This window comes from Cnephaeus nilssonii, assembly GCF_951640355.1.
Source record: "Cnephaeus nilssonii genome assembly, chromosome: X".
NCBI classification, from domain to species: domain Eukaryota; kingdom Metazoa; phylum Chordata; class Mammalia; order Chiroptera; family Vespertilionidae; genus Cnephaeus; species Cnephaeus nilssonii.
In genome coordinates, this window is record NC_137071.1 from 70,136,626 (window position 1) to 70,164,515 (window position 27,890).

General features: G+C 45.2%; 1 protein-coding gene and 1 long non-coding RNA gene across 3 annotated transcripts; one reads left to right on the forward strand and one right to left on the reverse strand.

Annotated features, from left to right (window-relative positions):
- Positions 1 to 1,192: 1,192 nt before the first annotated feature.
- LOC307095929 lies at positions 1,193 to 25,692 on the reverse strand. The gene is made up of 4 exons (XR_013813239.1): positions 25,308 to 25,692; positions 6,747 to 6,909; positions 6,269 to 6,370; positions 1,193 to 3,658 (listed from the first exon to the last, which is right to left on the reverse strand). It is a non-coding gene; the product is annotated as an uncharacterized lncRNA (long non-coding RNA).
- On the forward strand, positions 23,853 to 27,749 carry TCEAL1 (transcription elongation factor A like 1). 2 transcript variants are annotated; one of them, XM_079765543.1, is made up of 2 exons: positions 23,853 to 24,906; positions 25,720 to 27,749. In XM_079765543.1, exon 2 carries the CDS (start codon positions 25,732 to 25,734, stop codon positions 26,254 to 26,256), a length of 525 nt encoding a protein of 174 aa, XP_079621669.1. In that variant the 5' UTR covers positions 23,853 to 24,906; positions 25,720 to 25,731; the 3' UTR covers positions 26,257 to 27,749. The 2 variants fall into 2 exon arrangements, with proteins under 2 accessions (XP_079621669.1, XP_079621668.1); XM_079765542.1 differs by having other exon boundaries at positions 23,853 to 24,879.
- The last annotated feature ends 141 nt before the right edge of the window (positions 27,750 to 27,890 follow it).

Sequence of the window (27,890 nt, forward strand, 5' to 3'; positions counted from 1 at the left end):
GAGATAGAACTGAGTTAAAACAGGACACCTAGCTGGTATCACAGAATTGCTTGATGTGAGGAAAACTCGCACACATGGCGTCAGCAGTGAAGTACTGTGGCAGTAGAGTATTGAGAGTAGAGGAGACACACAGGAGTATGTTTTTCTTTCCATCTACCAATAGTTAAAGAATAAACACCAGCCGAAACTGGTTTGGCTCAGTGGATAGAGCGTCGGCCTGCGGACTCAAGGGTCCCAGGTTCGATTCCGGTCAAGGGCATGTACCTTGGTTGCGGGCACATCCCCAGTAGGGGGTGTGCAAGAGGCAGCTGATCGATGTTTCTCTCTCATCGATGTTTCTAACTCTCTATACCTCTCTCTTCCTCTCTGTAAAAAATCAATAAAATATATTTTTAAAAAATAAAATAAAAATTAAAAAAAGAATAAACACCAACACTTTACAAATTTCCCAAGTATTATTAAAAAACTAGAGGCCTGGTGCATGAAATTCACGTACAGATGGGGTCCCGAGGTCTGGCCAGTGATCAGGGTTGATCGGGGCCAGGCTGATCAGGGCCGGCCCAGAGAGGAGGCGACAGTTGCTGGGCTGGGTGTGGAAGGAACGTACAGCAGTCACCGACACTGCCATCATTGGTGCCCCACCACTGCGTGGTTCCCCGCCTCCCCCCATCTTCCCCCTTCCCATGCCACCACCATGGTGGGCGGGTGGTGGGCCAATTGGGGCCTGCTTGTCCCAAGGAGGGAACCAGCCCTTGGAACCCTGGGAAAGGGGCCATGTCTGCTGCCACCAATCCCTGGTTCCCTGTCCCAGCCCCGGGGCCAGGCGGAGGAATGTGGGAGGTTGGCTGTGGTAGTGCACTGACCACCAGGGGGCAGCCCCTGCATTGAGTGTCTGCCCCCTGGTGGTCAGTGCGCATAATAGTGACCAGTCATTCCAGTTGCTTAGGCTTTTAGATAGATAGATAGATAGATAGATAGATAGATAGATAGATAGATATAGATATATATAGATAAACAAGCATATTAAATTTTCAGAGTTTAAAAAAAAATCTTTATTGTTCACAGGTAAAAAAAATCTTCATTGTTGAAAGTATTACATATGTCCCCCTTTTTTACCCACTGACTCCTTCTAGCCCGCCCCCACCCCCCACCACAGGTCTTCACCACACTATTATCTGTGTCCATGGGTTATGCATATATGCATACAAGTTATTTGATTAGTCTCTTACCACCCATCCACCCTCCCCTGCCCCTCTGGGATTTGACAGACAGGCTTGTTCCATGCTTCTATGTCTGGATCTATTTTGTTCATCAGTTTATTTTGTTCATTAGATTACACATATGAGATCATGTGATACTTATTTCTCTGACTGGCTTATTTTGCTAGCATAATACTCTCCAGGACCCTCTATGCTATATGAAAGGGTAAGAGATCCTTCTTTTTTACTGCTGCATAGTATTCCATGGTGTAAATGTACCACAGCTTTTTTATTCACTCATCTACTGATGGGCATTCAGGCTGTTTCCAGATCTTAGCTATTGTAAATTGTGTTCTATCTTTGAGAATGACCCATGTGCACTTGAGAAGAATGTGTATTCTGCAACTTTGGGGTGAAATGTTCTGTAAATGTCAATTAAATCCATCTTATGCAGTGTATCATTTAGTCATTGTTTCCTTATTGATTTTTTTTGTCTGGAAGATCTACCCAGTGAAGTCAGTGGGGTGTTAAAGTCCTCTACAATGACTGTATTATTGTCAATCTCTCCCTTAGTCCTCCAGAAGTTTTTTTAGGTGCTCCTATATTGGGTGCACATGTTTACCAGGATTATATTGTCTTGTTGGATTAATCCCTTTAGTATTATGTATTGACCATGACTGTCTCTTGTGATGGCCTTCATTTTGAAGTCTATTTTGTCAGACATGAGTATTGCTACCCCAGCTTTTTTATTTGTTTCCAATTGCATGGAAAATTTTTTCCTATCCCTTCACTTTCATCCTGTGCGAGTCTTTTCTTCTCAGGTGGGTCTCTTGTAGGAAGCATATATTTGGGTCATGTTTTCTTACCTATTCACATACCCCGTGTCTTAAAAAAAAAAAGTTTTAGCCCTAGCTGGGCTAAAAAAATCAATACAAATATATGAAAATAAATAAAAATATTTATTGATTTCAGAGAGGAAGGGAGAGGGAGAGATAGAAAAATCCATGGTGAGAGAGATGTATTAATGGGCTGCCCCCTGCACATGCCACACTGGGGGTTGAGCCGTTAACCTGAGCATATGTCCTCATTGGGAATCAAACTGTGACCTCCCAGTTCATAGGTTGATGCTCAACTACTGAGCCACACCAGTCAGGGAACCCTATGTATTTTGATTGGAGCATTTAATCCATTTGTATTTAAGATTATTGGTACAGACTATTTATTGCCATTTTAATTCTTTATGTCTCTCTCTATTACTATTATTATTACTATTATATTATTATTATTATTGCAGCAGTCCCTTTAGCATTTCTTGCAATGCTGGTTTGGTGGTGATAAACTCCTTTAGCCTTTTTTTTTTTTTTTTTTTTTTTGGTCTGGGAAACTCATTTCACTATCTATTTTGAATGATAGCCTTGCTGGATATAGTAGTCATGGTTTCATTCATTACCTTAAATATCTCATGCCATCCCCTTCTGGCCTTGGAGTTTCTGATGAAAAATTGCTGACAGCCTTATTGGAGCTCCTCTGTAGGTAACAAATTCCTTTTCTCTTGCTGCCTTTAATATTCTTTGTCTTTAACTTTTGGCATTTTAATTATGCTGTGTCTGGGCGTGGGCCTGTTTGGGTTCTTCTTGCTTAGGACTCTCTGTGCCTCCTGAACTGGTGTCTTTTTCCATCACCATGTTAAGGAAGTTTTCTGCCATTATTTCTTCAAACATGTTCTCTATCCCTTTCTCCCTTTCTGCCTCTTCTAGCTCACCTACTATTTGAATATTGATATATTTCATGTTGTCCCACAGCTCCCTTAAGCTATACTCCTGTTTGTTTTAATTGTTTTTTATTTTTGGTTCTCTGATTTCTTTCTATCCTGTCTTCTAAACTCATTGATCTGATCTTCAGCTTCCCATAATCTGCTGTATATTCCTTCCAATGTGTTCTTTATTAGTACTATGTCATCTTTCATTTCCAATTGGTCATTTTTCATAGTTTTTACATCTTTTTTCATGCTGTTGAGCATCCTTGTAATCCTTGTAATCATCATTCTGAACTCTGTATCTGATACATTTCTTAAAATATATATATTGATTTCAGACAGGAAGGGAGAGGGAGAGATAGAAACATCAATGATGAAAGAGGATCATTGATCGGCTGCCCCCTGCACGTCCCCTACTGGGAATCAAGCCCACAACCCAGGCATGTGCCCTTGACCAGAATCAAATCCAGAACCCTTCAGTCCACAGGCCGATGCTCTATCCACTGAGCCAAATCAGCTAGGGCGATCTGATACTTTTCTTATCTCCATTTCATTTATCTCTTCTGGAGCATTCTCTTGTTCTTTCATTTGGGGCTTGTTCTTTTTTTGTCTCTCCATTTTGGCTGCCTGTTTGGGTTTGTGTCCATGTATTAGGTAGATCTGCTATGACTTCCAGTCTCTCATGCGGGAAAATTTATGATGGCTAAAATGAAAAGGGTGGAAAAGAAAAAGTTTTGGCGAGGGTGATGAGAAACAAGCCCTCTAACATTGCTGATGGGAATGTAAAATGCCTTGGAAAATAGACTGGCAATGCTTCAAGATGTTAAACACAGATTTATCTTATGACCAAGCAATTCCATTCCTTGGTATATACCCAAGAGAAAGGAAAATATATGGCCACACAAAACTTAAACACAAATATTCATAGCAGCATTGTTAATAATAGCCCAGGAAAAAAAACCAAATATTCATCAACTGAGGTATAGATAAATAATATGTGATATGTATCATAAAATATATTTGGCAATTAAAAGGAAGAAGTACTGAAACATGTTATAATATGAATGAACCTTTAAAACAATATACTAAGTGAAAGAAGTCACAAAAGACTATGTTTTATTATTCAATTTGTAAGAAATTTCCATATTAGTAAATGTATAGAGACAGAAAGTAGATTAGGGGTTCCCTGGGGCTGGCAAAAGGGTAGGGATAGGAAATTATTGAAAATGGACACCAGGTTTCTTTTGGGGGGTAATAAAAATGTTCTAAAATTAGATTGTGATGGCTGCCCAACCCAGTGAATGTACTAAAAACCACTGCTTTGTACTCTTTTTTTTTAAAAAAATATATGTTTTTATTGATTTCAGAGAGAGGAAAGGAGAGGGAGAGATAGAAACATCAATGATAAGAAACAATCATCAATCCAGTGTCTCCTTCAGGCATCCCAACTAGGGATTGAGCCCGAAACCTGGCCATGTGCCCTGACTGGGAAATGAACCATGACCTCCTGGTTCATAGGTCGATGCTGAACCACTGAGCCACATTGGCTGGCTTATTTGTACTCTTTATGTGGGTGAATTATATGGCATATAAATTATATCTCAATAACACTGTTAAAGAGAAAAAATTATACAATAAATAATAACAATGTGTTGTGGGATTATAACACATGTACAAGCAAAATATAAAATAATAAAGAATGAGAGGGGGAATACACAGTAGTAAAGTTCTTCCATTATCCACAAAGTCACATAATATTATTTAAAGGTACTAGAGGCCCGGTGCACAAAATTTGTGCAGGGGGGGGGGGCGGGGTGTCCCTCAGCCCAACCCGCGCCCTTTCGCAGTCCGGAAGCCCTCGGGGAATGTCCAACTGCCACTGAGCGGCTCCCGCCTTCACTGCTGTGCTCGCCAGCCATGAGCCTGGCTTCTGGCTGAGCAGCACTCCCCCTGTGGGAGAGCACTGACCACCAGGAGGCAGCTCCTGCATTGAGCATCTGCCCCCTGGTGGTCAGTGTGCATTATAGCAACTGGTTGTTCTGCTGTTCAGTCCATTTGCATATTAGCCTTTTATTGTATAGGATACTGTGATAATATAAAATAAATATTGTAAACTCCAGAGCCATGGCTTAGATATTTTACCTAGGGAGAGAAGCAGACTATAAAACAGAGAGCCCTAAATCTTCCCAAAGGAAATGACTTCATTTGTACAGTGTGGAGATCAAGCCTAAAGTTGCTCTTGAAAACAGTGGAGGTATGTGGTATAATAAAAATATATATTTGGTCTTTGTCTCTTGTTCCTGGCACAGAGCTCCTAAAACAATTAGGGTTTCCTAAATGATAGAAGTGTATTTTTTATTCACAACAAGCCCCTTTTGATCACATCTGAGTTTATTATTAACAAGGTGATACATGGTGTGACCCCCCTAATATCAGGATGGGGGCTGGTCACCATAAAGATCAAATAAATGATTAGAGGGTTAGAACTTTCAGTCTCACCCCACCCTGATCCCCGACCTCTATAGAGATAAGAGGGGCTGGAGATTGAGTTCAATCACCAATGACTAATGACTTAGTCAATATGCCTATGTGATGAAACCCTGTACCACTCTCTCCTCCCAATGCCTTGCCCAGAGCCTCTCTTCCATTTAGCTGTCCCTGAGTAGTATCCTTTAAAATAAACTGGTATTAGTAACTAAAGCACTTTGAGTTCTCTGAGTTGTTCCAGTAAACTATCAAAATTAAAGAGGGGAGCCCAGCTGACGAGGCTCAGTGGTTGAGCGTCGACCTATGAACCAGAAGGTCATGGTTCCATTCCTGGTCAGGGCACATGCCCAGGTTCTGGATTCGATCCCCAGTGGAAGATGTGCAGGAAGCAGCCAATTAATGATTCTCTCTCATCAATGATGTTTCTATCTCTCTCTCCCTTCCTCTCTGAAATCAATAAAAATATATTTTTAAAAAATTGAAGAGGGGATCATGAGAACTCCCCAAATTTGTAGCTGGCTGGGCAAAAGTGTGAGTACCCTGGGTACTGCATTTGTGGCTGGTGGGGGCATTTTTGTAGGAGTCAGCCCTTAACCTGTTGGATCTGCATTAATTTAATGAATTAGTATCAGAACTGAATTGAGCCCTGGCCAGGTAGCTCAGTTTGTTTGAGCATCCTCCTGAGAGACCATGGTTGTGGATTCGATCCACAGTTAAGGCACATGCAAGAATCATCCAATGAGCCCTAACTGGTTTGGCTCAGTGGATAGAGCGTCGGCCTGCAGACTGAAAGGTCCCAGGTTCGATTCCAGTCAAGGGCACGTACCTTGGTTGTGAGCATATCCCCAGTGGGAGGTATGCAGGAGGGAGCTGATCAATGTTTCTCTCTCATCGATGTTTCTAACTCTGTATCCCTCTCCCTTCCTCTCTGTAAAAAAATCAATAAAATATATTTAAAAAAAAAGAAGAATCAACCAATGAACCCATGAATAAGTGGAACAACAAAAATCTCTCTCTCTCGCTCTCTCTCTCTTGGCAATAAATAGAAATGTAAAACAGTAATAATTGAATCAAGTTACACTTTTGGTGTTATAAGTAGTGTCAGCTAATGCCACACATGCTGCAGCATTATCTTTTTTAGAGGATAATAGTAGATTCATTAGAGATATAGAGTAAATTCTAGGTCAGCTATTTACCTGAGAAAACCTGGGAGAGAAAACTAGGAGGAGACCCAGGAGAAGAACTAATCTCAGTCACTAGAACAATTTATGCCTCAGGGAATTGTTAAAAATAATAGTGCTTACCCAGGAGGTGTGGCTCAGTTGAACATCAAGAGGTCCCGGCTGAATTCCTGTTCAGGGCACATGCCTGGGTAGTGGGCTTAATCCCCAGTAGGGGGCATGCAGGAGGCAGCTAATCAGTGATTCTCTCTTACCAATGTTTCTATCTTTCTCCCTCTCCTTTCCTCTATAAAAAAATCAATAGAAACATATTTAATAAATAAATAAATTATTTTAAAAAACAATAGAGCAATCAGCAGACAATTAGTGGCATTTAAAAGCTCTTTGTGGCCCTAGCCAGTTTTGCTGAGTGGTTAAAGCATCAGCCCGAGGACCAAAGGGTCATGGGTTTGATTCCTGGTCAAGGGCACATACCTTGTGGTTTGAACCCTGGCCCTGGTTGGGGTGCATGCGGGAGGGAACCAATTGCTGTGTCTCTCACATTGTTTCTCTATCTTTCTCTCTCTCTCTCTCTACCCATTCTCCCTTCCTTCCACTCTCTCTAAAAATCAATGGAAATATATCCTCGGGTGAGGATTAACAAACAAACAAACAAATAAATAAATAGCTGTGTGTGTTCAGGGAAATAGTCAAACAGAGCCCGGACAAAACCACCTGATTGTGAGCATACCTAAAGCTGTGCCCACTGAGGAGCAAAATAAGAGGTGTCATACTGTATGGGCACAGATATTATTTGTTTAGAGACTAGTTGGATTATATAAAATAATCTAAATTATTTAAAACAAGCATGTCAGCCCTAGCCAGTTTGGCTCAGTGGATAGAGCACCGGCCTGTGGACTGAAGGGACCCAGGTTTGATCCCAGTCAAGGGCACATGCTCAGGTTGCGGGCTCGGTCCCCAGTAGGGGGTGTGCAGGAGGCAGCCAATCAGTGATTCTCTCTCCTTAATGATGTTTCTATCTCTCTTTTCCTCTCCCTTCCTCTCTGAAATCAATAAAAAATATTTTAAAAAATAAAACGAGCATGTCAAACTCAAAGGCTAACATAGGCCAAATAAACAAGGTTTAAATTTATGTGGGCCACAAAAAAACAAAAGTTTCAATTTCCATAGAAACGTAGGTTTATTTTGATAGAGATATGCTGAATACAAAGGGCTGAAATGAGGAATCATTAACATAAAATAATAGAACATTTTAATAAAAATTTATCTTTTTTCTTGAACATTAACTTACCAGACACTGAATAACTTCACAAATTAGTAAGTGTAATGCAAATGAACCTATTTTTCTTGTTCTCCAAAAGTGAAATATTTCCTGTTGCACACACCAAACAAGTCAGTCCAAGACTAATGATGTGGCAATCAGCTGCTAAAATATTCGCTGTTAATATTAGTGGAGAGAAATGGAGCACCTGCATATAAGGCGAGTAAGGGAAATGAATGCAAGACGAATATAGTCATCAGTCATTAGCGAACGTTGTAGTTCGTTATTAATAATTATGTATAACAGGATATTGTAAAAATTAAGTTACCAAAATTTTTTATTAAAACGTTTCTTACATACCGTTATATTGGCTGGGCCACAAAAATATTCGTTGTGGGCCGCATGCGGCCTGCGGGACACAAGTTTGACATGCTTGCTCTAAAATAATCCAGCTAGTAACTAGAAAATAACAATAACAAGCCCCAGATGGGGAGGGAGAGCCAATACCCAGAGTTGCTATAATACATTATCTAAAATGTGCAGTTTCCAACAAAAAATTATGAGATGTGTAAATAAATAGGAAAGTATAACACATATCATGAAAAAGAAGCAGGCAAGGGGGAAGGGTAGAGGATGCCTGGAGAATGGTAAAATCAGGATCTGGGCTGGAGAGAACTGCAAGACCTCGGAGCCCAGAGGGTCAGAGGGAAACCGCATGGCACCGAGGCCATGTCCCTTAGGAGAGGCACAGCGTCTGACTGTGGAAAGGAGGTCCGCAGGACTGCTGGTGGCAGGCGATTCTAGATCTGGGTCCACATTCGTGAGAGACTGAGCCCAGAGGGGGCAGTCAGGACCGTGCCGGGAGGAGAGGGGCTCGCAGTGGTGCAGCTCTTTCCGCTCTCTGTGGCCTGTGCTTTTCTTCGCTGAGCCTAGTTCATAGGACCTTTTGGATACGACACTCACCCGTGCCTGAGGTGCAGGAAAAGGTGCAGACTTGTAGAGTCTGGGGAGAGGCCGGGGAGAGGAGAGGGTTGGGGAAAGGTGGCCGCGAGTCTGGCACTGAGCCATACCTGACTTGCTAGACCTAGGTAGCCATTTTCTCCTGAAGAGATAGCCCCTCCCTGCAGTCTCCAGGCAACTAATACAGCCACACCCAGACTACACCCGGAGTGGTACAAAGGATACAAAAAAAAATCTGAATAGTCCCTGAGAGACTGGCCCAAACAGAGGCCTTCAGTCCCAGCAACAGGAAACAGGAACCACAGACAGTATAGAAAAGTGGGATCTTAAACCAGCCAAAGGAATACTTCACTTTTTCATTTTTATTTTATTATTATTTTATCTTTTTCTTTTTTCCATTTGTTTCTTTATTTTCTATTTCTTTTCGCATTATTTTTTTCACCATTCTAATTTATTTTATTTATCCTATTTTTAATTAATTTTTTAAAATTTGTTATTATTTTCTTCTCTTTCTCTTTCTTCTTATCCACTCATCCTCTTTCTACTTTCTCTATACTGAACTGAGGTCCTCCCCATATTCATCCAATTCTTAACCTTACTTTCTGTATATAAGATTCTGCCCCACCCTCTTTACTGGGTATTTGGTGTTTGTATGTTTTGGTTTATCTTTTTGTTCTCTGGTGTTTTCTCCCCATATATACATTTTTCCCCCTTTTTCTTTCTTTTTCTTTTCTCTCATACCATTTTTTCTCTCTTCGATATCATTTGTGCTCTCTTTTCTCTCCCCTAATTCTCTTTTCTCTGGTGGTCACTTATATTGGGGCTATCAGTGTTGTGAGTACATTCGTGTTTTGTTCCCTTTGTGTCATGTCTTGTTGAGGAGAATTTTATCCTGTTTGTCCAATGTGCTAGAGAGCGAGCCACAAAACCAGACACCTGGAGAGGAAACTCCATCCACAAACAGGTCAATAACACCCCAGACCCAACTACAGAGGCAGGAAGAGGCGGCAGTGAGGGAGAGAGCATGAGTGAGTGAGGGAGCAAAAGAGGAGTGTGTGGACATGGGGTATGTGTGTGTGTGTGTGTGTGTGTGTGTGTGTGTGTATGTGAGTGAGGCACAGTTAGATCCCGCAGGACCTTTGGGGGCAGGCTGACCGGGCTTGCCTAACCAGGCAGTCTCTGCTACCATTGCATACAGTCCTGGAGAGGCCGGCTCTTCTGCACAGGCCATGCCTTTTTGAAGGGGAGAGTTGCTGTGACTGGGAGCCCACCTCACCTCCACCCAGGGTGCCCTCAAATAACACCTGGGACTCTACAGCCACCCCCCGCCAGGGACTTGCTGCCTCAGCTGTGGTCCCACTGTCACTGAGTCTCCAGCCAATCTTGTCACGGGCTCCTGTGAGTTCTGAAGCACGCTCCCAACTGACCAGACCAATGCTTTAGCCAAGGGCATCACGACCACGTAAGTAGCAGCCATGTAAACAGCCCGCTTCCATCCACGGAGCAGCGGCTGCATGAGCAGCCTGCCCCCATCCAAAAAGAAGCAGCCCTATGAGCGGCCCGCCGCCCCCCCCCCCCCCCCCCCCCCCGTCCGAGGAGCAGAAGCTGTGTGAGCGGCCCACCCACCATGCAAGCAGCACCCTGATCCCCCTGATTGCTCTCCCCTCCTGGCCTGATCCCCTAACAGCTCTCCACTCCTGGCCTTATCCTGCTAATTGCTCTCCCCTCCTGGCATTATCCCGCTAATTATTCTTTCCTCCAGGCCAGATCCCCCTAACTGTGCTCCCCTCCTGATCTGATCCCCTTGACTAGTCTCCTGTCCTGGCCTGATCCCCTAACTGCCTAACTGCTCTCCCCTCCTGGCCTGATCCTGCTAACTGCTCTCCCTCCTGGCCAGATCCCCCTAACAGCTCTCCCCTCATGGCCTCATCCCCCTAACTGCTCTCCCCTCATGGCCTGATCCCCCTAACTGCTTTCCCTCCTGGCCTGATCCCCCTAAAGGCCTAACTGCTCTCCCCTCCTGGCCTGATCCTGCTAACTGCTCTCCCTCCTGGCCAGATCCCCCTAACAGCTCTCCCCTCATGGCCTCATCCCCCTAACTGCTCTCCCCTCATGGCCTGATTCCCCTAACTGCTCTCCCATCTTGGCCTGATACCTCTAACTGCTCTCCCTTCCTGGCCTTATCCCCTAACTGCCTAACTGCTCTTCTCTCTGGCCTGATCCCCCTAACTGCTCTCCCCTCCTGACCTGATCCCCCTAACTGCTCTCCTCTCTGACCTGATCTCCCTGCTCTCCCCTCCTGGCCTGATCCCTCTAACTGCCTAACTGCTTTCCCTGGCCTGATCCCCTAACTGCCTAACTGCTCTCCCCTCTGGCCTGATCCCCCTAACTGCTCTCCCCTCCTGATCTGATCCCCCTAACTGCTCTCCCCTCCTGGCCTGATTCCTCTAACTGCTCTCCCTGGCCTGATCCCCTAACTGCCTAACTGCTCTCCCTCCTGGCCTTATTCCCCTAACTGCCTAACTGCCACCTTCTCCCTTCTCCTTTCTACTGAGATGCCGGCCTACTCCCAAGGCCTCTGCAAAAGGGACCGCACCTCTGGACTGGCCCTCGGCCTTCACAGCCACCCAGCTGCCTTTGCAGCTGCTGTGGCTTGGTCTGGATGGATGTCCCTAAGGACATCCAGAAGTCTTCCCTAATTAGCATATTACCCTTTTATCAGTATAGATAGTGAAAGACTACTAAATGCTTTCTTCCTATAATAATGCAAGGATGTCTGCACTCACCACTGCTATTCAACATTGTACTGGAAATCCTAGTTAGTGCAATAGGCAAGGAAAGAAAAGGCCTATAGATGGGAAAAGATGTAAAACATTTTTGTTGTTAATACTCACCCGAGGATATTTTTCCATTGATTTTTAGAGTGTGGAATGGAGGGGGAGAGACACAGAGAGAGAGAGAGAGAAACATCAATGTGAGAGAGATGCATCGATTGGTTGCCTCCCACATGCGCCTGACTGGGTGTCCTTGACCAGAATCGAACCCACAACCCTTTAGTCCGCAGGCCGATGCCCTATCCATTGAGCTAAACCACCTAGGGCAAGAAGTAAAACTTTTTATTTACAGGAATATCATGAGTGTGTAGAATGCCCTAAGAATCTATAAAAAGTTATTAGAACTGCCTGGCCAGTGTCTCTCAGTAGTTGAGCGTTGACCCATGAACCAGGGGATCATGATTCCATTCCCAGTCAGGGCATGTGCCTGGGTTGTGGGCTCAATGTGTGTGTGTGTGTATGTGTGTGTGTGTGTGTGTGTGTGTGTGTGTGTGTGTACATATATATATATATATATATATATATATATATATTAGAGGCCCGGTGCATGAATTCACCGGTGCATGAATTTGTGCATGGGTGGGGGTCCGGCCAGCCTGGCCAGGGGGAGGGGACATGGGCGGTTGGCTGGCCTGCCTACTGGTTGAACTCCTGGTCGAGGGGACAATTTGCATATTAGCCTTTTATTATATAGGATATACACTGAGTGGCCAGATTACTATGCATTCAGAGATCATAATAATCTGGCCACTCAGTGTATATAAATAATTAGAAAATGAAAAAAATTAAATACCATTTGCAATGGCATTAAAAAGCATGAAGTAATTTGGAATAAATTTTATGCATGACATGAAGACTATGATATACTGTTGAGAATAATTATGGAAGACCTAAAAAAAATGGCAAAATATACCATGTTCACATATCAGAAGACTCAATAGTGTCAAAGTAGCAATTCTTCCCAGATTAATCTGTATATTGAATATAATTTCAAGTAAGATCACAGCTGGCTTTTTGTGTGAGAATCAACAAGCTGATTCTAAAATCTGTGAGGAAATCCATGGGAATTATGGCAGTTAAAACAATCTTTAAAAATAACAGTATCAGAGGACTGATAATACCTGACTTTGAGCTTCCTATAAAGTTGCAGTAATCAAGACAGCATGGTATTTGCAAAAGGACAGGAGAGAAGAAACACAGTATGTATGTCTGCCATTCTCATTGCCTCACTTGCACACTGCATTCCCTATGCCCCATAAGCACAAAATTCCAATGGACTCTTGATGTATGGGGAATTTGGCAACACTCAAACATATAAATGGTAAGCCTATGACTTTTATGACTAGAGGCCCGGTGCACGAAATTCATGATGACAACAGGAAAGATACAGCAACCACAGTTCCTTTTCCTTTCAGTCCTGTAGAATATGCACATGTGCATGTATCAAGAAGTGAAATAAAAACAGTTGATTTAATTTTGTGCAGCATTTCCACTGTTCTGGTAAGAAGTAAATATGCAGTATGAGCTACAGAAATATGAATTGTGCAATTCTGGTGATTCTTCATGAGTCAGATACTTTTATGTTTGCATTTAAAATTGGCATTGTAGCCCTAGCTGGTTTGGCTCAGTGAACAGAGTGTCAGCCTGTGGACTGAAGGGTCCTGGGTTCGATTCTGGTCAAGGGCACATGCCTGGGTTGTGGGCTTGATCCCCAGTAGGGGGAGTGCAGGAGGCAGCCGATCAATGATTCTCTCTCATCATTGATGTCTCTCTCTCTCTTCCTCTCTGTAATCAATAAAATATTTAAAAAAATAAAATTGGCATTGTACAATATGAACTGTTTAATTCATGTTAATAACTTAACATTTTAATTTTTCTTTACTTAGAACAATATTAAATGATAAATAAAAAGCACCATGACAAGGGCAACATCAATAGTCATAAATCATATTGATAGCATGTAGCCTTGATATGATGCAATGAAATAGCACTTTATCTCTGTGATCTTCCTCCCCAAAACCCATAACCCTAGTCTACCCAAGAGAAAAACACCAGCCAAATCCTAATAGATGGGCAATCTACAAATACCTGCCTAGTATACTCAAAATTGTAAAGGTCATCAAAATCAGAAAAAGTCTGAGCCCTAGCTGAGTTGCTCAGTTGGCTGGAGCATCGTCCCATACACCAAAAGTTTGTGGGTTTGATTCCTGGTCAGGGAACATACCCAGGTTGTGGGTTCGATCCTTTTTTTTTTTAAAATATATTTTATTGATTTTTTACAGAGAGGAAGGGAGAGGGATAGAGAGCTAGAAACATCGATGAGAGAGAAACATCGACCAGCTGCCTCCTGCACACCCCCTACTGGGGATTTGCATGCAACCAATGTACATGCCCTTGACAGGAATCGAACCTGGGACCCTCCAGTCCGCAGACTGACGCTCTATCCACTGAGCCAAACCGGTTTTGGCTGGGTTCGATCCTTGATCCCGGAGCATGCAGGAGGCAACTGATCAATGTTTCTCTCACATCGATACATCGATGTTTCTTTCCCTTTCTCTCTCTCAAAATCAATTAAAAAACCTATCCTCAGGTGAGGATTAAAAAAAAAAAAAAATCAGAGAAAGTCTGAGACTGTCACAGCCAAGAGGAGCCCAAGGAGATGTGACAACTAAAAGCAACAGGGTCTCCTGGAGAAGATCCAGGAGAAGAAAAAAGGGGCATTAAGTAAAAACAAAGGAAATACGAATAAAGTATAGACTTTAATAACAATATATTCATATTGATTCATTAATTATAACAAATGTACCATACTATTGTAAGATGCTACTGGGTGTGGAGTATATGGGAATTCTTTATTGTATCTTCTCAATTTCTCTGTAAATCTAAAACTGTTCTAACAAAATGAAGTCTATTTTTTAAAAAAACATGAAAAGTTGAAAGACGATAGGAGAAAGAATAACTTTATACTTGTATTCTAGTACTTTTGATATTCTTGTTTTTGTTCTTTTTTTGTCTTATAATAAATCTTTATTGTTCAGATTATTAGAGGTGTTCCTCTTTTTTTCCCCCCTCATAGCTCCCCTCCACCTGATTCCCCACCCCACCCCATGCCCTTACCCCCCGCCACTGTCTTCATCCATAGGTGGAAAATTTTTGTCCAATCTCTTCCTGCACCCCTCAGACCCCCTTCCCCCTGAGAATTGTCAGTCCACTCCCTTTCTAAGTCCCTGCTTCTATTATATTCACCAGTCCATACTGTTCTTCAGAATTTTTGTATTCACTTGATTTTTAGATTCACTTGTTGGTATGTATGTATTTGATATCTTTTTGTTGTTCATAATTTTTACCTTTACTTTTTTCTTCTTCTTCCTCTTCTTAAAGAATACCCTTCAGCATTTCATGTAATCCTGGTTTGGTGGTGATGAACTCCTTTAGCTTTTTCTTGTCTGTGAAGCTCTTTGTCTGGCCTTCAATTCTGAATGATAGCTTTGCTGGGTAGAGTAATCTTGGTTGTAGGTTCTTGCTGTTCATCACTTTGAATATTTCTTGCCACTCCCTTCTAGCCTGCATAGTTTCTGTTGAGAAATCAGCTGACAGTCGTATGGGTACTTCCTTGTAGGTAACTAACTGTTTTTCTCTTGCTGCTTTCAAGATTCTCTCTTTGTCTTTTGCCCTTGGCATTTTAATTATGATGTGTCTTGGTGTGGTCCTCTTTGGATTCCTCTTGTTTGGGGTTCTGTGCGCTTCCTGGACTTGTAAGTCTATTTCTTTCACCAGGTAGGGAAAGTTTTCTGACATTATTTCTTCCAATAGGCCTTCAATATCCTGCTCTCTCTCTTCTTCTGGCACACCAAAAATTTGGATGTTCGTACGCTTAAAGCCGTCCCAGAGGCTCCTTATGCTAACCTCACACTTTTGGATTCTTCTTTCTTTCTGCCTCTCTGGTTGGGTGTTTTTTGATTCCTCATATTCCAGATCTTTGGTTTGACTCTTGGGGTACGTTGATCTACAGTTGAGTTTCTGTATATTCTTTATTTCAGACAGTGTATGCTTAATTTATGACTGGTCCTTTTCCATTTTTTTGGCATTCTCATTAAGGTCCTTGAAGGTCTCACTAAGTTCCTCAGAGGTCTCTTCAAGTTTCTCAACGGTTTTTAGAAGATTCTTGAGTAACCTTATAAATGTGGTTCTGAACACTGTGTCGTCCAGTAGTTTACTTTCCTCCATGTCTCCCGTTTGTGACATGCTTCTGTGTCTCCACATTTTGGCTGCCTCCCTGTGCTGATGGAGTGGCTTGGTGTGGTAGGTGACCTATAGGGGCCAGTAGCTCAGATTCCCCAATAACCCAAGGTGGTCGCTCTTAGTACACCCCTTTGTGGGCTGAGTGCAAAGTCTTGGTGTAGTTAAGTCTTGATTGCTGTTGGTACACTGGGAGGAATTGACCTCCAGGCCAATTGGCTGTGAGGACCCGCTGTGTCTATAATGGGAGAACTGCTGCGCTGGAGACACGCTTATGGTGCAGGACTTGTTTCAGTGGGGCTTTGGTGCTCACTGAGTCTGCCTCCTGAATGTGTCACTTATAAATGTGAGGAGTTGAAATCTGGTGTCTCACACTGACCACTAGGTGCATTGGCTTCTGAATCTCCAATGGGGTGCAGGTAAGCTACTGTCTGAGGCTGCCCTGCAGGTGCTACAGTGAGAACGACAGTCCTCTCCTCCCTGCTTGGAGCTTGGAGGCTTTGGCGCTGTCTGTACCGGGTTGCCAGTTTACTAGGGTTAAACTGCAATAGAGAAGGCCATTCATATGCAAAAGCCACTGCTTGGAGCTTGGGTGTGTTTATAGATTGTGCAGGGTGGAGTCTCAGGGCGTCACTAGGCTAGGGCGTGGCAAACAGCGATGGCTGGCAGTGAGCCGTCTCGACCGCGTCCCTGCGTCTCGCACCCCGACACAGCAAATGGTTATTCTTGCGCACAGCTCTGAAAGCACGCCACCCTCACTTTCCGACCCGAGTACTGGGTTGCAAGTTTACTAGGTTAAACTGCAATAGAGAAGGCCATTCATATGCAAAAGCCGCTGCTTGGAGCTTGGGTATGTTGGTAGATTGTGCATGGTGGAGTCTCAGGGCGTCACTAGGCTAGGGCGTGGCAAACAGTGAAGGCTGGCCGTGAGCCGTCTCGACCGTGTCCCCGCGTCTTGCGCCCCGGCACAGCAAATGGTTATTCTTGCGCACAGCTCTGCAAGCAAGCCACCCTCACTTTCCAACCCGATGGCAGACAGCCAAGTTTCTCCCCAGAAACTGGATTTCAGAGAGATCGGGAGCTTGTCTCTCTTCGGGCCGAAGAAAGCAACGCCCGCTGTCAACTGGGCTCCGCCACCAGCTTGTATCCTGCACGTGCCCCCGTACCTCAGTTTTTCAGCGTTTGTGCCCTGAATGCTCTTTTCTCTTTCTGTCTAGTTGTAGAGCCTCCAGTCAGCCAGCTTTTCCCGTGGTTCTGGGTGATAAACGTTTTGTCTCTTAGTTGTAGTTATGAAATTATTGTGGACGGCAGCAGTTAAAATGTTTACCTACGCCGCCATCTTGGATCTTTTTCGATATTCTTGTTTTTTTAAAAGTATTCTAGTCTGGCTGGTGTGGCTCAGTGGTTGAGCATCGACCTATGAACCAAGAATTCACAGTTCAATTCCCGGAGTACATACTCAGGTTGCGGGCTCAATCCCCAGTTGGGATGCATGAAGAAGGCAGCAAATCAATGATTCTCTCTCATCATTGATGTTTCTATCTTTCTCTCCCTCTCCCTTCCTCTCTGAAGTCAATTAAAAATATATTTTAAAAAGTATTCCACAATAAAGAGTTTGTTTTTTTATTCTTTTGGCTTTTGAACAAGAGGCCTTGCATTGTCATTTTACACTAGGCCATGTAAATTATGTCACCAACCTTGCCTCTGTCCCAACCTGTCATCCAGACATCAGATTGGTGTCTAGGCCCTTTTGAGAGTCTCTGAAAGGCTAAGACTAAGGCTGTGAGTGTGTCAGAGCCCAGCGGAGAAGGCCAGCATATGATGAGTTCTGTGCTCTGAGCTCTTCTAGATCTTGGGAAAGGCAGCAGCAGCCACAGAATGCAGAGGTCCCCACTCAGCCCTAATGGTGTTTCTATGAGAAGCCCCTCCTCACCATGGTGGACAGCATGGAGTTGTAGCATCCTAGAGCTGGAGGGGATCTCATTCATTGTTCTACCACAACTCCTTCCTCTACCTTTTAGAAAGAACATAGAAGCACAGAGAGGGGTAGAAGACTCCCAGCCTCCAGAGCCCTCCAGCGAGTGAGTGACAGCCCAAGTCCTCCTGCCCAGCCCAGAGCCTGGTGTTGCCTCCCTTTGACCCAGATTGGCCCTGCCTTCCCCGGGCCTGAGTATTTCCTAGCAGCCTGAGTTGCTATCCCACTTTTCCTCAAAGATCCTTCCTTGTTTCTCTGAGCATGTACAGGGTGTGTGTGTAGGCCCTGGTGGGATAAGGCCAGAAGCAGAAAAGAGAAGGCTCTAGTCATTACATTTCCCACTTGACTATTTCCCCTGGGGTGGAGGTGGGGGAGGAGAGTCTGAGAGCCACAGCCTGGACAAGGCCTGCTGTAGTCCACAGCAGCAAGTCTTAAGACCAAAGAACTGCCATGGGTGTCATTAGGAAAGAATGCAGAGGCAGCAGCAGTGGCAGCAGGGGGAACTTCAGGGCTGGAGGGCAGAACTCAACTCCAGGCTGACTGGCCCTGAACAGTGAAACGAGACCTCCAAGGAGTCTGTGCTGTAGAGGGGCTCAGAGGGAGGAGGGCTCTGATCATGCTGCAGAAGTGCAGCCTCACTAGGGTACAGGAATCCCTGAACTAGAAACCTGTGGGCTTCCTCAGATCCCTTATAAAATGGCCACGCCCCTGGAGACCGTTGTCATGGCAGCAGCTGCCAGGGCTGACTGTCTTTCCCCTGCACCCTGGCTGCCTTGCCAGCCTTCAGCTCCAGTTACATGAAAAGGCCTGCGCTGCCCACTCCAGCTGCACATAAAGGTGTCTGGAGCCCACTGCCCAGGAACAGTTTTACAAAGTGGTTAGAGGTTCAATTTCTCATGTCATACTGCTGTGGTTTAAATCCCACCTTAGCTACTTACTATCATCTGTTTCTGTGGGAACAATCTGTAACATCCCAGAGCCTCAGTTTTCTCACCTGTAAAATGGAGCTTCTTAGACTTCAACTCTCACTAGCAATAGTGAGCCCAGCAACATATCGTCACAGGACCTTACATCGGCAGTATCAAATCAAATCTATCAGAAGGATTATTTCACAGCCCCACCCTGATCACACACAGACAAGGGGCCGATCACATTCCTTTGTAACAAATGGTTGTCACCATTGTAGGACCCCCTTGACCTATTCCTTGTTGAGAGCCCTTCCTCTCAAGGGAACCCCAAATCAGCTACAGTCAGGCAGAGACTTAGAGCCAATACCAAGACACTGTCTTCCTTCCTCCTTTCCTGGTTCCAAAACCTCCTACCTCCCTTGTCTGCCCACCCCCTATGTTTACCAAGTTCTCACCAAGGATTAACTTATACTGGTTTGGGAGCTTCCAGGGGCAACTGTGTCTTCTATCAGCAGCACTAGAAAGTAATCCTATCCTGAGAAGTCACACTGAGAGAGGAAATGAAGGGAACTGGCCCAGCAGGGCACACACTCCTGGCTGCCACGCTCAACAGGAAAAGGAATTTTCTATTTGGAGTCAGAGCTCTTTGCTGAGATCTCCCTAGATCTTTCCTGAGATTGGTGCGCTTTAAATTAATATTTTGTAGCTAATGTACTGAATAACAGAACATGGATTCAAAGAATGAGGGAGAGAATCTGACAAGACAACATTTAACCCAGAAAAATAGAAGCTTCTGTACATGGGTTTAAATGGATTTATAGTAGTATATTAACAGGGATGTATGAAACAGATCTGGGGGGAGGGTCTCAGTTGACTGCAACTTAAACTGGATACAACTGTAACCCTGTCAAGGTAGTTCAGTTGGTTAGAGCATTGTTCAGCTACACCAAGGTTGCTGGTTCGATCCTCAGTCAGGGCACAAACAAGAATAAACCAATGAATGCATCAATGGGTGGCAAATCGATGTTTCTCTCTCTCTCTCTTTTTCAAATCAGTAAAATAAAAAAAGTCTCTAAATCAATTATGCAATGCATTTTTTAAAACATATTTTTATTGATTTCAGAGAGTGGAAGGGAGAGATAGAAACATCGATGATTAGAGAGAATCATTGATCAGCTGCCTCCTGCACACGCCCTACTGGGGATCAAAGCCTGAAACCTGGGCATGTACCCTGACAGGAAATTGAACCATGACCTCCTGGTTCATGGGTCATCACTCAACCACTGAGCCACACCAGCCGGGCGATGCAATTGGTTCTTTAAAAAAATACACACAACTGGATTCAACTGTGATATGGCATCCACAATATCTGCTAGATCTTAGGATGGATGTATAGACGTATAGTGGCTATTCTAAAATGAAGGATGTGATAAGATCACTTCATTCTACACTAGTCACAATATTTAGTATTTTCAGAGAAATTTACAAATTCAGGAATATATAGGATGGTGAGTTACTTTGAAAAGATATATCACATCAGAAAGAGATGAAATAAGAGAGGAGGTTTTTTTATAAGAACATAACTGTTTAAGGATTAAATGAGATAACATTGAAAGTGCTTAGTTAGAATCCCCAATATAAGTGATCAATTAATGTTAATAATAAAAGAATGATAATTAGTGTTATTAGCACTATGTCATACTATTATTATTACTATTATCATAGTTAATGCTTATAGAGTGCTTTCTATATGCTAGGACTCAGTGATGGCGAACCTATGACACGCGTGTCAGCACTGACACGCGTAGCCATTTCTGATGACACGTGGCCGCATGCCGAGGATGAAACATTTGCTGCTCCTGAGGATGAAACATTTGCGACTAGAGTCTTGGAGTTAGTTTTTTCCTCAAAGTGACACACTACCCGAGTTATGCTCAGTTTTTTGGCGAAGTTTGACACACCAAGCTCAAAAGGTTGCCCATCACTGTGCTAGGTACTCTTCCAGGCCCTTTACATATACTGACTCGTTCCTCTTAACAATCCTATAAGGTAGGAACTATTATGTCTCCAAGTTTGAAGATGAGGAAGTTGAGTCACAGAAAGGTCAAGTAGATTGCTTCACAGATGGGAAGGGGAAAGAACCAGAACATTGACTCTGGTGTGTCAGGCTATCAAGGGTAAAAGGCACTTTTGTATTTTATACTTGTACCCTCCAGAGGGTAGAACCAAGATCAATGTGTGTAAACTATTGGGAAGAAGATTTCAGCACAACAACATCAAAAACCCATTCTGAATGATTAGAATTGCCTGAACTTTCAATAGGGGGTCTTTTAAGGTAATGAGTTCTCCATCACAGGATGTAAGGAAAAAAGGATAGAAATGAAGAAATGAATGAAATGGGGCTCCTCTTGGAAAGAAACCATACAAATAATGAAACCAAGCCTTGGTGGAAAAAAAAGAAAAGAAATATAGTGCAGTACAACTTGGTTTTAAAAAGTAACAGTTATGGAAAATATATAAAGGTGAACTAATATCTGTCTTTTTGCTATCTCAGCTCAGAATAAATTAAATGTTGGACAAAAAGATACAAAATGGAAAATTTCATGTATGAATTTGTTTGGAAACATACTAGATGGTCACACTGGATTTGAGAGAAGCAATCCCAAGAGCTTCACAGATCTGATCACCACCTACCCTGAAAGTATAAAATTCAGAGAAGAGAGGTATAGTCTGCTCTCTGGAAGAAAGGGCATCTGCATGAGAAAGTAGCATCCAGGCTGACGGGAGTAAGTGAGATGCAGGCATGAGGGTGAAGATCATAAAACCCAATTTGATCCCAAAATACAGATTTGTAATGACAATTATGTTAGCATGATTTTAATCCCACTAGTCAGTGTGTGGTCAACAGAACTACTGCACAGTTTAATATGAATGTCCTCTGTGCTGAATCTATCTTTTTGGGTCTAGCAGTCCCATGCCCCAAATACTTGCTGATTTAGTGAATTAATATAAACTTCCTCAACCAGCAACACCAAGAGATGGCTGGTTAAGGATCTGAGTCCCAGCAAAATCTCTTGCTTCTATTATGAAAAATAATGACTGAATAGTATATATATCTATCTAATAATAGAGTAATATGCAAATCATCACTCCGCTACACTCACAAGCCACGCCCACCATTCAATCTGAGTGAGTATGCAATTAAACTGAAAACATGGCGGCAGCCCCGCCCCCCAGCCTCTCCAGGTCTCTGGGAGTTGGAGAAGTCAGGCGCCAGCGCCTGAGGCTGGCTGCAGCCACAGAGACCAAGAAGCTGCCTGCCCCATGATCTCAGGCCTCAGCCAGCCTCAGAAGCCTTAGGTCCGCCTGCCTCACATCCACCTGCCCCACGTCCTGGGAAGACGGAGAAACCGGGCCCTGCGCCTGAGGCTGGGTGCGGCCGGGAGACGAAGAAGCTGCCCGTCCCATGATCCCAGGCTGCAGCCAGCCTCAGAAGCCTCAGGTCCGCCCGCCCCATGTCCTGGGGAGACGGAGAAACCGGGCCCCAGCACCTGAGGCTGGCTGCAGCCACGGAGACCAAGAAGCTGCCTGCCCCGTGATCTCAGGCCTCAGCCAGCTGGAGAAGCGGTTCACCCCACGTCCTGGGGGAGACAAAAAACCAGGTGCCAGTGCCTGAGCCTGGCTGCAGCCCGGGAGATGAAGAAGCCGCCTGCCCTGTGATCCCAGGCTGCAGCCAGCAGCAGAAACCTCAGGTCCGCCTGCCCCACCTCCTGGGGGAGAATGAGAAACCCGGCCTCAGCGCCTGAGGCTGGCTGCGACCTGGGAGATGAAGAAGCCGCCTGCCCCGTGATCCCAAGCCGCAGCCAGCTGGAGAAGCCGCCCTCCCCACGTCCTGGGGGAGACAAGAAACCGGGTGCCAGTACCTGAGGGTGGATGCGATCTGGGAGATGAAGAAGCCACTTGCCCTATGATCCCAGGCTACAGCCAGCTGGAGAAGCTGCCCACCCCATGTCCACCCGCCCCACGTCCTGGGAGAGATGGAGAAACCGGGCACCAGTACCTGAGGCTGGCTGCAGCCCGGGAGATGGAGAAGCCACCCACACTGCGGTCCTGGGCACCAGTACCTGTGGCTGGCTGTGGCCTGGGAGACAGAGAAGCCGCCCACCCTGCGGACCTGGGCACCAGCACCTGCGGCTGGCTGTGGCCTGGGAGACAGAGAAGCCGCTCACCCTGTGGTCCAGGTGCCAGCACCTGCAGCTGGCTACAGCATGGTAGATGGAGAATCCGCCCACCCTGCAGTCCCAGGCACCAGCACCTGTGGCTGGCTGTGGCCTGGGAGACAAAGAAGCCGCCCACCCTGCAGTCCTGGGCGCCAGCACTTGCAGCTGCAGCACAGGCGAAGCCCCCTGTCCACCATCCCCTAAGGCTGCAGCCAGCCTGGGCGCCTATGGCTGACCAGAGGGAGGGAAGCCCGGATCCTGGGTGCCTGTGGTCAGCTGGAGGAGGGAATCCTGGGTACCAGGTGTGGGCCGAGGCAGAGGTAGTTAGGGGCAATCAAGCCAGCAGGGGAGCAGTTAGGGACAATCAGGCTGGTAGGCAGAAGCAGTTAGGGGCAATCAGGCAGGCAGGTGAGCGGTTAGGAGCCAGCAGTTCTGAATTGTGAGAGGGATGTCCAACTGCTGGTTATCCCATGAGGGGTCCCAGATTGGAGAGGGTGCAGGCCAGGCTGAGGGACACACTCCCTGCTGCCCCCCCCCCGTGCACGAATTTCGTGCACCGGGCCTCTAGTATATATATATGTGTGTATATATATATATATATATATATATATATATATATACTTATATACTATATATATACTTATATACTATTCATAATATAAGTATATATATATACTTATATTATGAATAGTATATACTGTATACTAGTATACTTATATTATTTACATTACTCTCTCTCTCTCTCTCTCTCTCTCTATATATATATATATATATATATATATATATATAAAATAATAAAAACACAATATGCTAATTAGACTGGATGTCCTTCCGAAAGACCTTCTGGACGAAGATGGGCTGCAAGGGAAGCCCAGGTCGCGGGTGCCTGCCCGAGGGAAGCCCGGGTCCAGGGTGCCTGCCGGTGGCCAGAGGGAAGCCTGGGTCCCGGTTGCTGGAGGGAAGCCGGTGCCGGAAGCTGGGGAAAGGAAGGCCTACTCTTGCATGCATTGGGATATATATATATATATATATATATATATACACACACACACACACACACACACACATATATATAATGTCACACTCTGTACCAAAAATGCTCCCATTTCAGATAAGTTTCCAGACTATTTGTACTTGGACAAATATATATTTGATTTATGAAATTCAAAGTATTCAGTCTTTTTAGAATTACATACTTTACAAACTTAATTCTTTCTAGAGTTCTAGAACTGAATGACTACCAAATTAGACTAGACTCTAGAGCTTCTATTTGTGATATAGGTGTGGTGGCTCACAAAAAAATAAAATTCTTAAGTAATGGAAAAATGAAAGGTTATCTCCCCTGAAAGTGATAAGAGATGCAAACCATGTTGACAGAGCCTACATGGACATGACAGAGTTATGGATGTGGATTTAAACTGGGAGAGGTGGCATATGATATTGATTCATTAAGGAGAAATAGTCAAATTTCAGTGCAGGATCTGGAGTGAAGGGGAAATAATGGGCCTTGGTGACTGATGACGTGAGAAAGGGGGAGAGGTGGTATCAGGGGAAGCTGCTGAGGGGAAGAGGCAATAACCCCCAAGGCTGGATACTGACTGTCCCTGGTAACCAGGAAAAGGCAAATATAAACAAAGAGAGGTGAGTGACGATGCCTAGTGCATTGGGGATCTGGAAATACTGGCAGATTGCTGCAGCACCGCCGTGGGTCAAAGTGGTAACTGGGGATCTGAGCTCGGCGGTGACGCGAGGCCCTCACGTGACCAGGAGCCTATGTCTGCCCAAGTCCCTCTCATCCTGGTCCTTTTTGCCAGTCCAGACACCGTCTGCCCTTTGGTCGAGGGGAAAAGCAGAAGGAAGTAAGTCCCCGCGGTCCTCTGAAATCGGTGTGAGTGTCAGTGCTGCCCAGTAATCCTAGGGATCAGAATGGCAGAGTCCAGGCCTTTCCCTATGCCAGCCCCGCGCCCGCACTTCGGTGCAGAAAATGGTGGTTTTGGGGGTGGGGAGGTGAGTGGACCAACCCTGGGAGGGAGCCACAGACACTTAGATACAGTTTCTAAATAATCCTTAGCTTCCACATCCCGCCTGAAAAGAAATGATGAGCACCGAAGGGTGGGGGTGGGGGGCACGAAGGACAAAGCTTGAGACGAAGGGAGACATGGAGGGGGTGGGGGTGCCTGGCTGAGGGGGAAGCAGAGCCGGCTGGCGCGGGGTTGGCGGCTGGTGCCCAGAAAGGGGCGCGAGTGTCAGTCAGTCCTTCCTCCCTACCCGACTCCCTTCCCCCTACCCTGTCTGGCGTCCGGCTGCGGGTCTGCAGGTCACAGCGGAGAGAGCGCCTGGGAGCAAACGGCCTGGAGAGGTCCGGGTCCGGGAAGGGGTGGGCAGGGGACCGCGCTGGGGTGCGAGGAAGGCCGCGGGTGGGAACCGAGTCGCGGTGGCGTTACCGCCCCGCCCCTGCCGCCGCGGGAGAGGCCGCGGGCAAGGCCTGCTGGGAAAATGGTGGGCTTTCGGGAAGGAGGGGGCGACCTGGGCGGGGTCCCGGAGGTCAGGGCTTCTCGGCCCGGGTGGGTGGGAGGACCTGGTCCCCGAATCAGGAAAAGGCAGCTTTTGGAGCCCAGGGCCGGGGTTTTTGGTCCAGCCACCAAATCTGCTGACTCGACTGCCTTTCTTGTCTCCTCCGAATAACTGTGCTTATGAAGGCTGTTCCCAACATGGACAGATCCTGCCCAGCGAAGGAACCGCCACAGGGCGTGCCCCAGACGGCCGAGGAGCAGCCTCAGGCGGAGCCCTCGCCCGAAGAGCCTAGTCCGGAGGAGCATCGTCCCGAGGAGCCTTGTCCGGAGGAGCTTTCTACCGAGGAGCCGTCTTCGGAAGAGCAGTCCTCCTCCGAGGAGGAGTTCTTTCCCGAGGAGCTCCTTCCCGAGCTCCTTCCCGAGCTGCTGGCGTCCGAGGGGCGCCCCCCAGAGGAGCGCCTTTCGGGGCCGGACCTGTTCGAGGCGCGCCCCCCCATGGAGCAGCCTCCGTGCGGAGTGGGAAAGCACAAGCTGGAAGAAGGGAGCTTTAAGGAGCGGCTGGCTCGCTCTCGCCCGCAATTTAAAGGGGACATACACGGCAGAAATTTGAGCAACGAGGAGATGATAAAGGTAGCCGAGGAGATGGAAGAGATGAAAAGAGTACGAAACAAATTGATGATCATGCACTGGAAGGCGAGACGGAACCGTCCTTATCCTATTTAATGTGTCCGGCCTTTAATGCTGGTTTGCCTAATTTCAGTATTGCCACTCGAATCCCTCTCGCCATCTTCCTAATTTTAACTTTTTTTTTTTTTGCATGGCTTTATTTAAGGTGTTTCGCTTGTAACTGGTGTAAAATTGGGCTTCCTTCCCCTCCCATCTGCAAGTCTCCCTATCAATCATGTGTCTCATCCATTTGCATGGACAGATGGACATTATATATTGTGAAGTGAAAAAAGCAATTTTCAAAAAGTATATGTAGTATCCCATTTTTGTAAAAAATGTATATTTATATATTAATATGCAAAGTAAAGCAAAGTATATACTTCAAAGGCTTAACAGTGGCTGTCTTTGTGGTAAGATAATAGGTGTTTGTTTTTCATTTTTGCTTTGTTGGAACGTCTCATTTTTTTAGGGACGAACACATTTTACTTGTGTTGCAAAAAATTCCACACCCCAATATAATGGGGGAAATGTCAAGCAATTTACACACTTACCACCTTATAAAGACAATGTAGCACTTAATAAATACTCGTCAGAACTATTAAAAAGTAAATCCCATGTTTCTTCTGAATCTCAGGCAGAAATATGTATTTGTTTAAGGGTCAATCTTTTCCCACTTAAATAGGAGTAATACTTGACTTACAGGGCTGCTGTGGAACAAAATGAGGTAAAAATCATGTGAGCTGTGTGTTTTTCCCCCACCTGCAGCATTCAGGACCCCAACCCCTAGAGCAAGCATGTCAAACTCAAGCCAGGAAGGAGGGCTCACTTGCATTCACAATTCCTGTGAGATTCCAGGTGAACTCCACCTTTTATTCCTGCCCTGCTTTTCGCTTTCCTTGGATACTGTCATGTCTGTTAGGCACAACTGCCCTTCTTTTGGGTCCTGCTCCTTCCATGACCCCCATCACTGAATGCAAGTCTCACTGATCGCTCTGGAGTCCCTGCTGAGCCAAAGCTGAACTGTGTCTCCTACAAATATTCAGTGAATGCCCCTCCTCCAGCTTTAATATTATACTTACCCAGGTGGATACCATCCCAGTGCTGCTTAAATGTCAATGTCTTAAAGAACTCTTAGCAAAATAGTCCTTTCTATTTTTTTTTTCTGAAAGCTTCCCTTTTCTCCATTGGACTCAACCATCAGTTCATTGGGTCCTGGCTAGGAAGCAAATTTGTGAGCCAGACACAATGATGTGTACTTGGAATTGGAACCTCCTTCCCAAATAATCTCCAATGATTTTGGTTTTAAGTGCTTAATACTTGCTTTAGGCTGAGTTCTCTTCTGGCAGGCTTGCCTGATCAATTCAGCTGACTTGCTCAACTTGTTTACACTAAAGAGGAAAGTAAGGCCCAAGCTTGGACTTTTCCTTTCTACCCCATTTACAAAGTACTTTTGTGTGTGTGTGTGTCAGATATTAGGATTCCTCTGTTAAACTACCTTTATAAAACCTATGATTTTGTTCTATTAATTATGCTAATTCTAGACACACAGATGGTGGTTAATAATTTTTTAAAAGTATGACTCGGGCCCGGCTGGCATGGCTCAGTGGTTGAGCATCCACTGGGCCTATGAACTGGAAGGTCAGGGTTTGATTCCTGGTCAGGGCACATGCCCCGGTTGTGGGCTCGATCCC

What these genes read in the sequence shown, in the direction of transcription:
- TCEAL1 (XM_079765543.1), top strand. Translation starts at nt 25,732, where the DNA reads ATGGACAGATCCTGCCCAGCGAAGGAACCGCCACAGGGCGTGCCCCAG.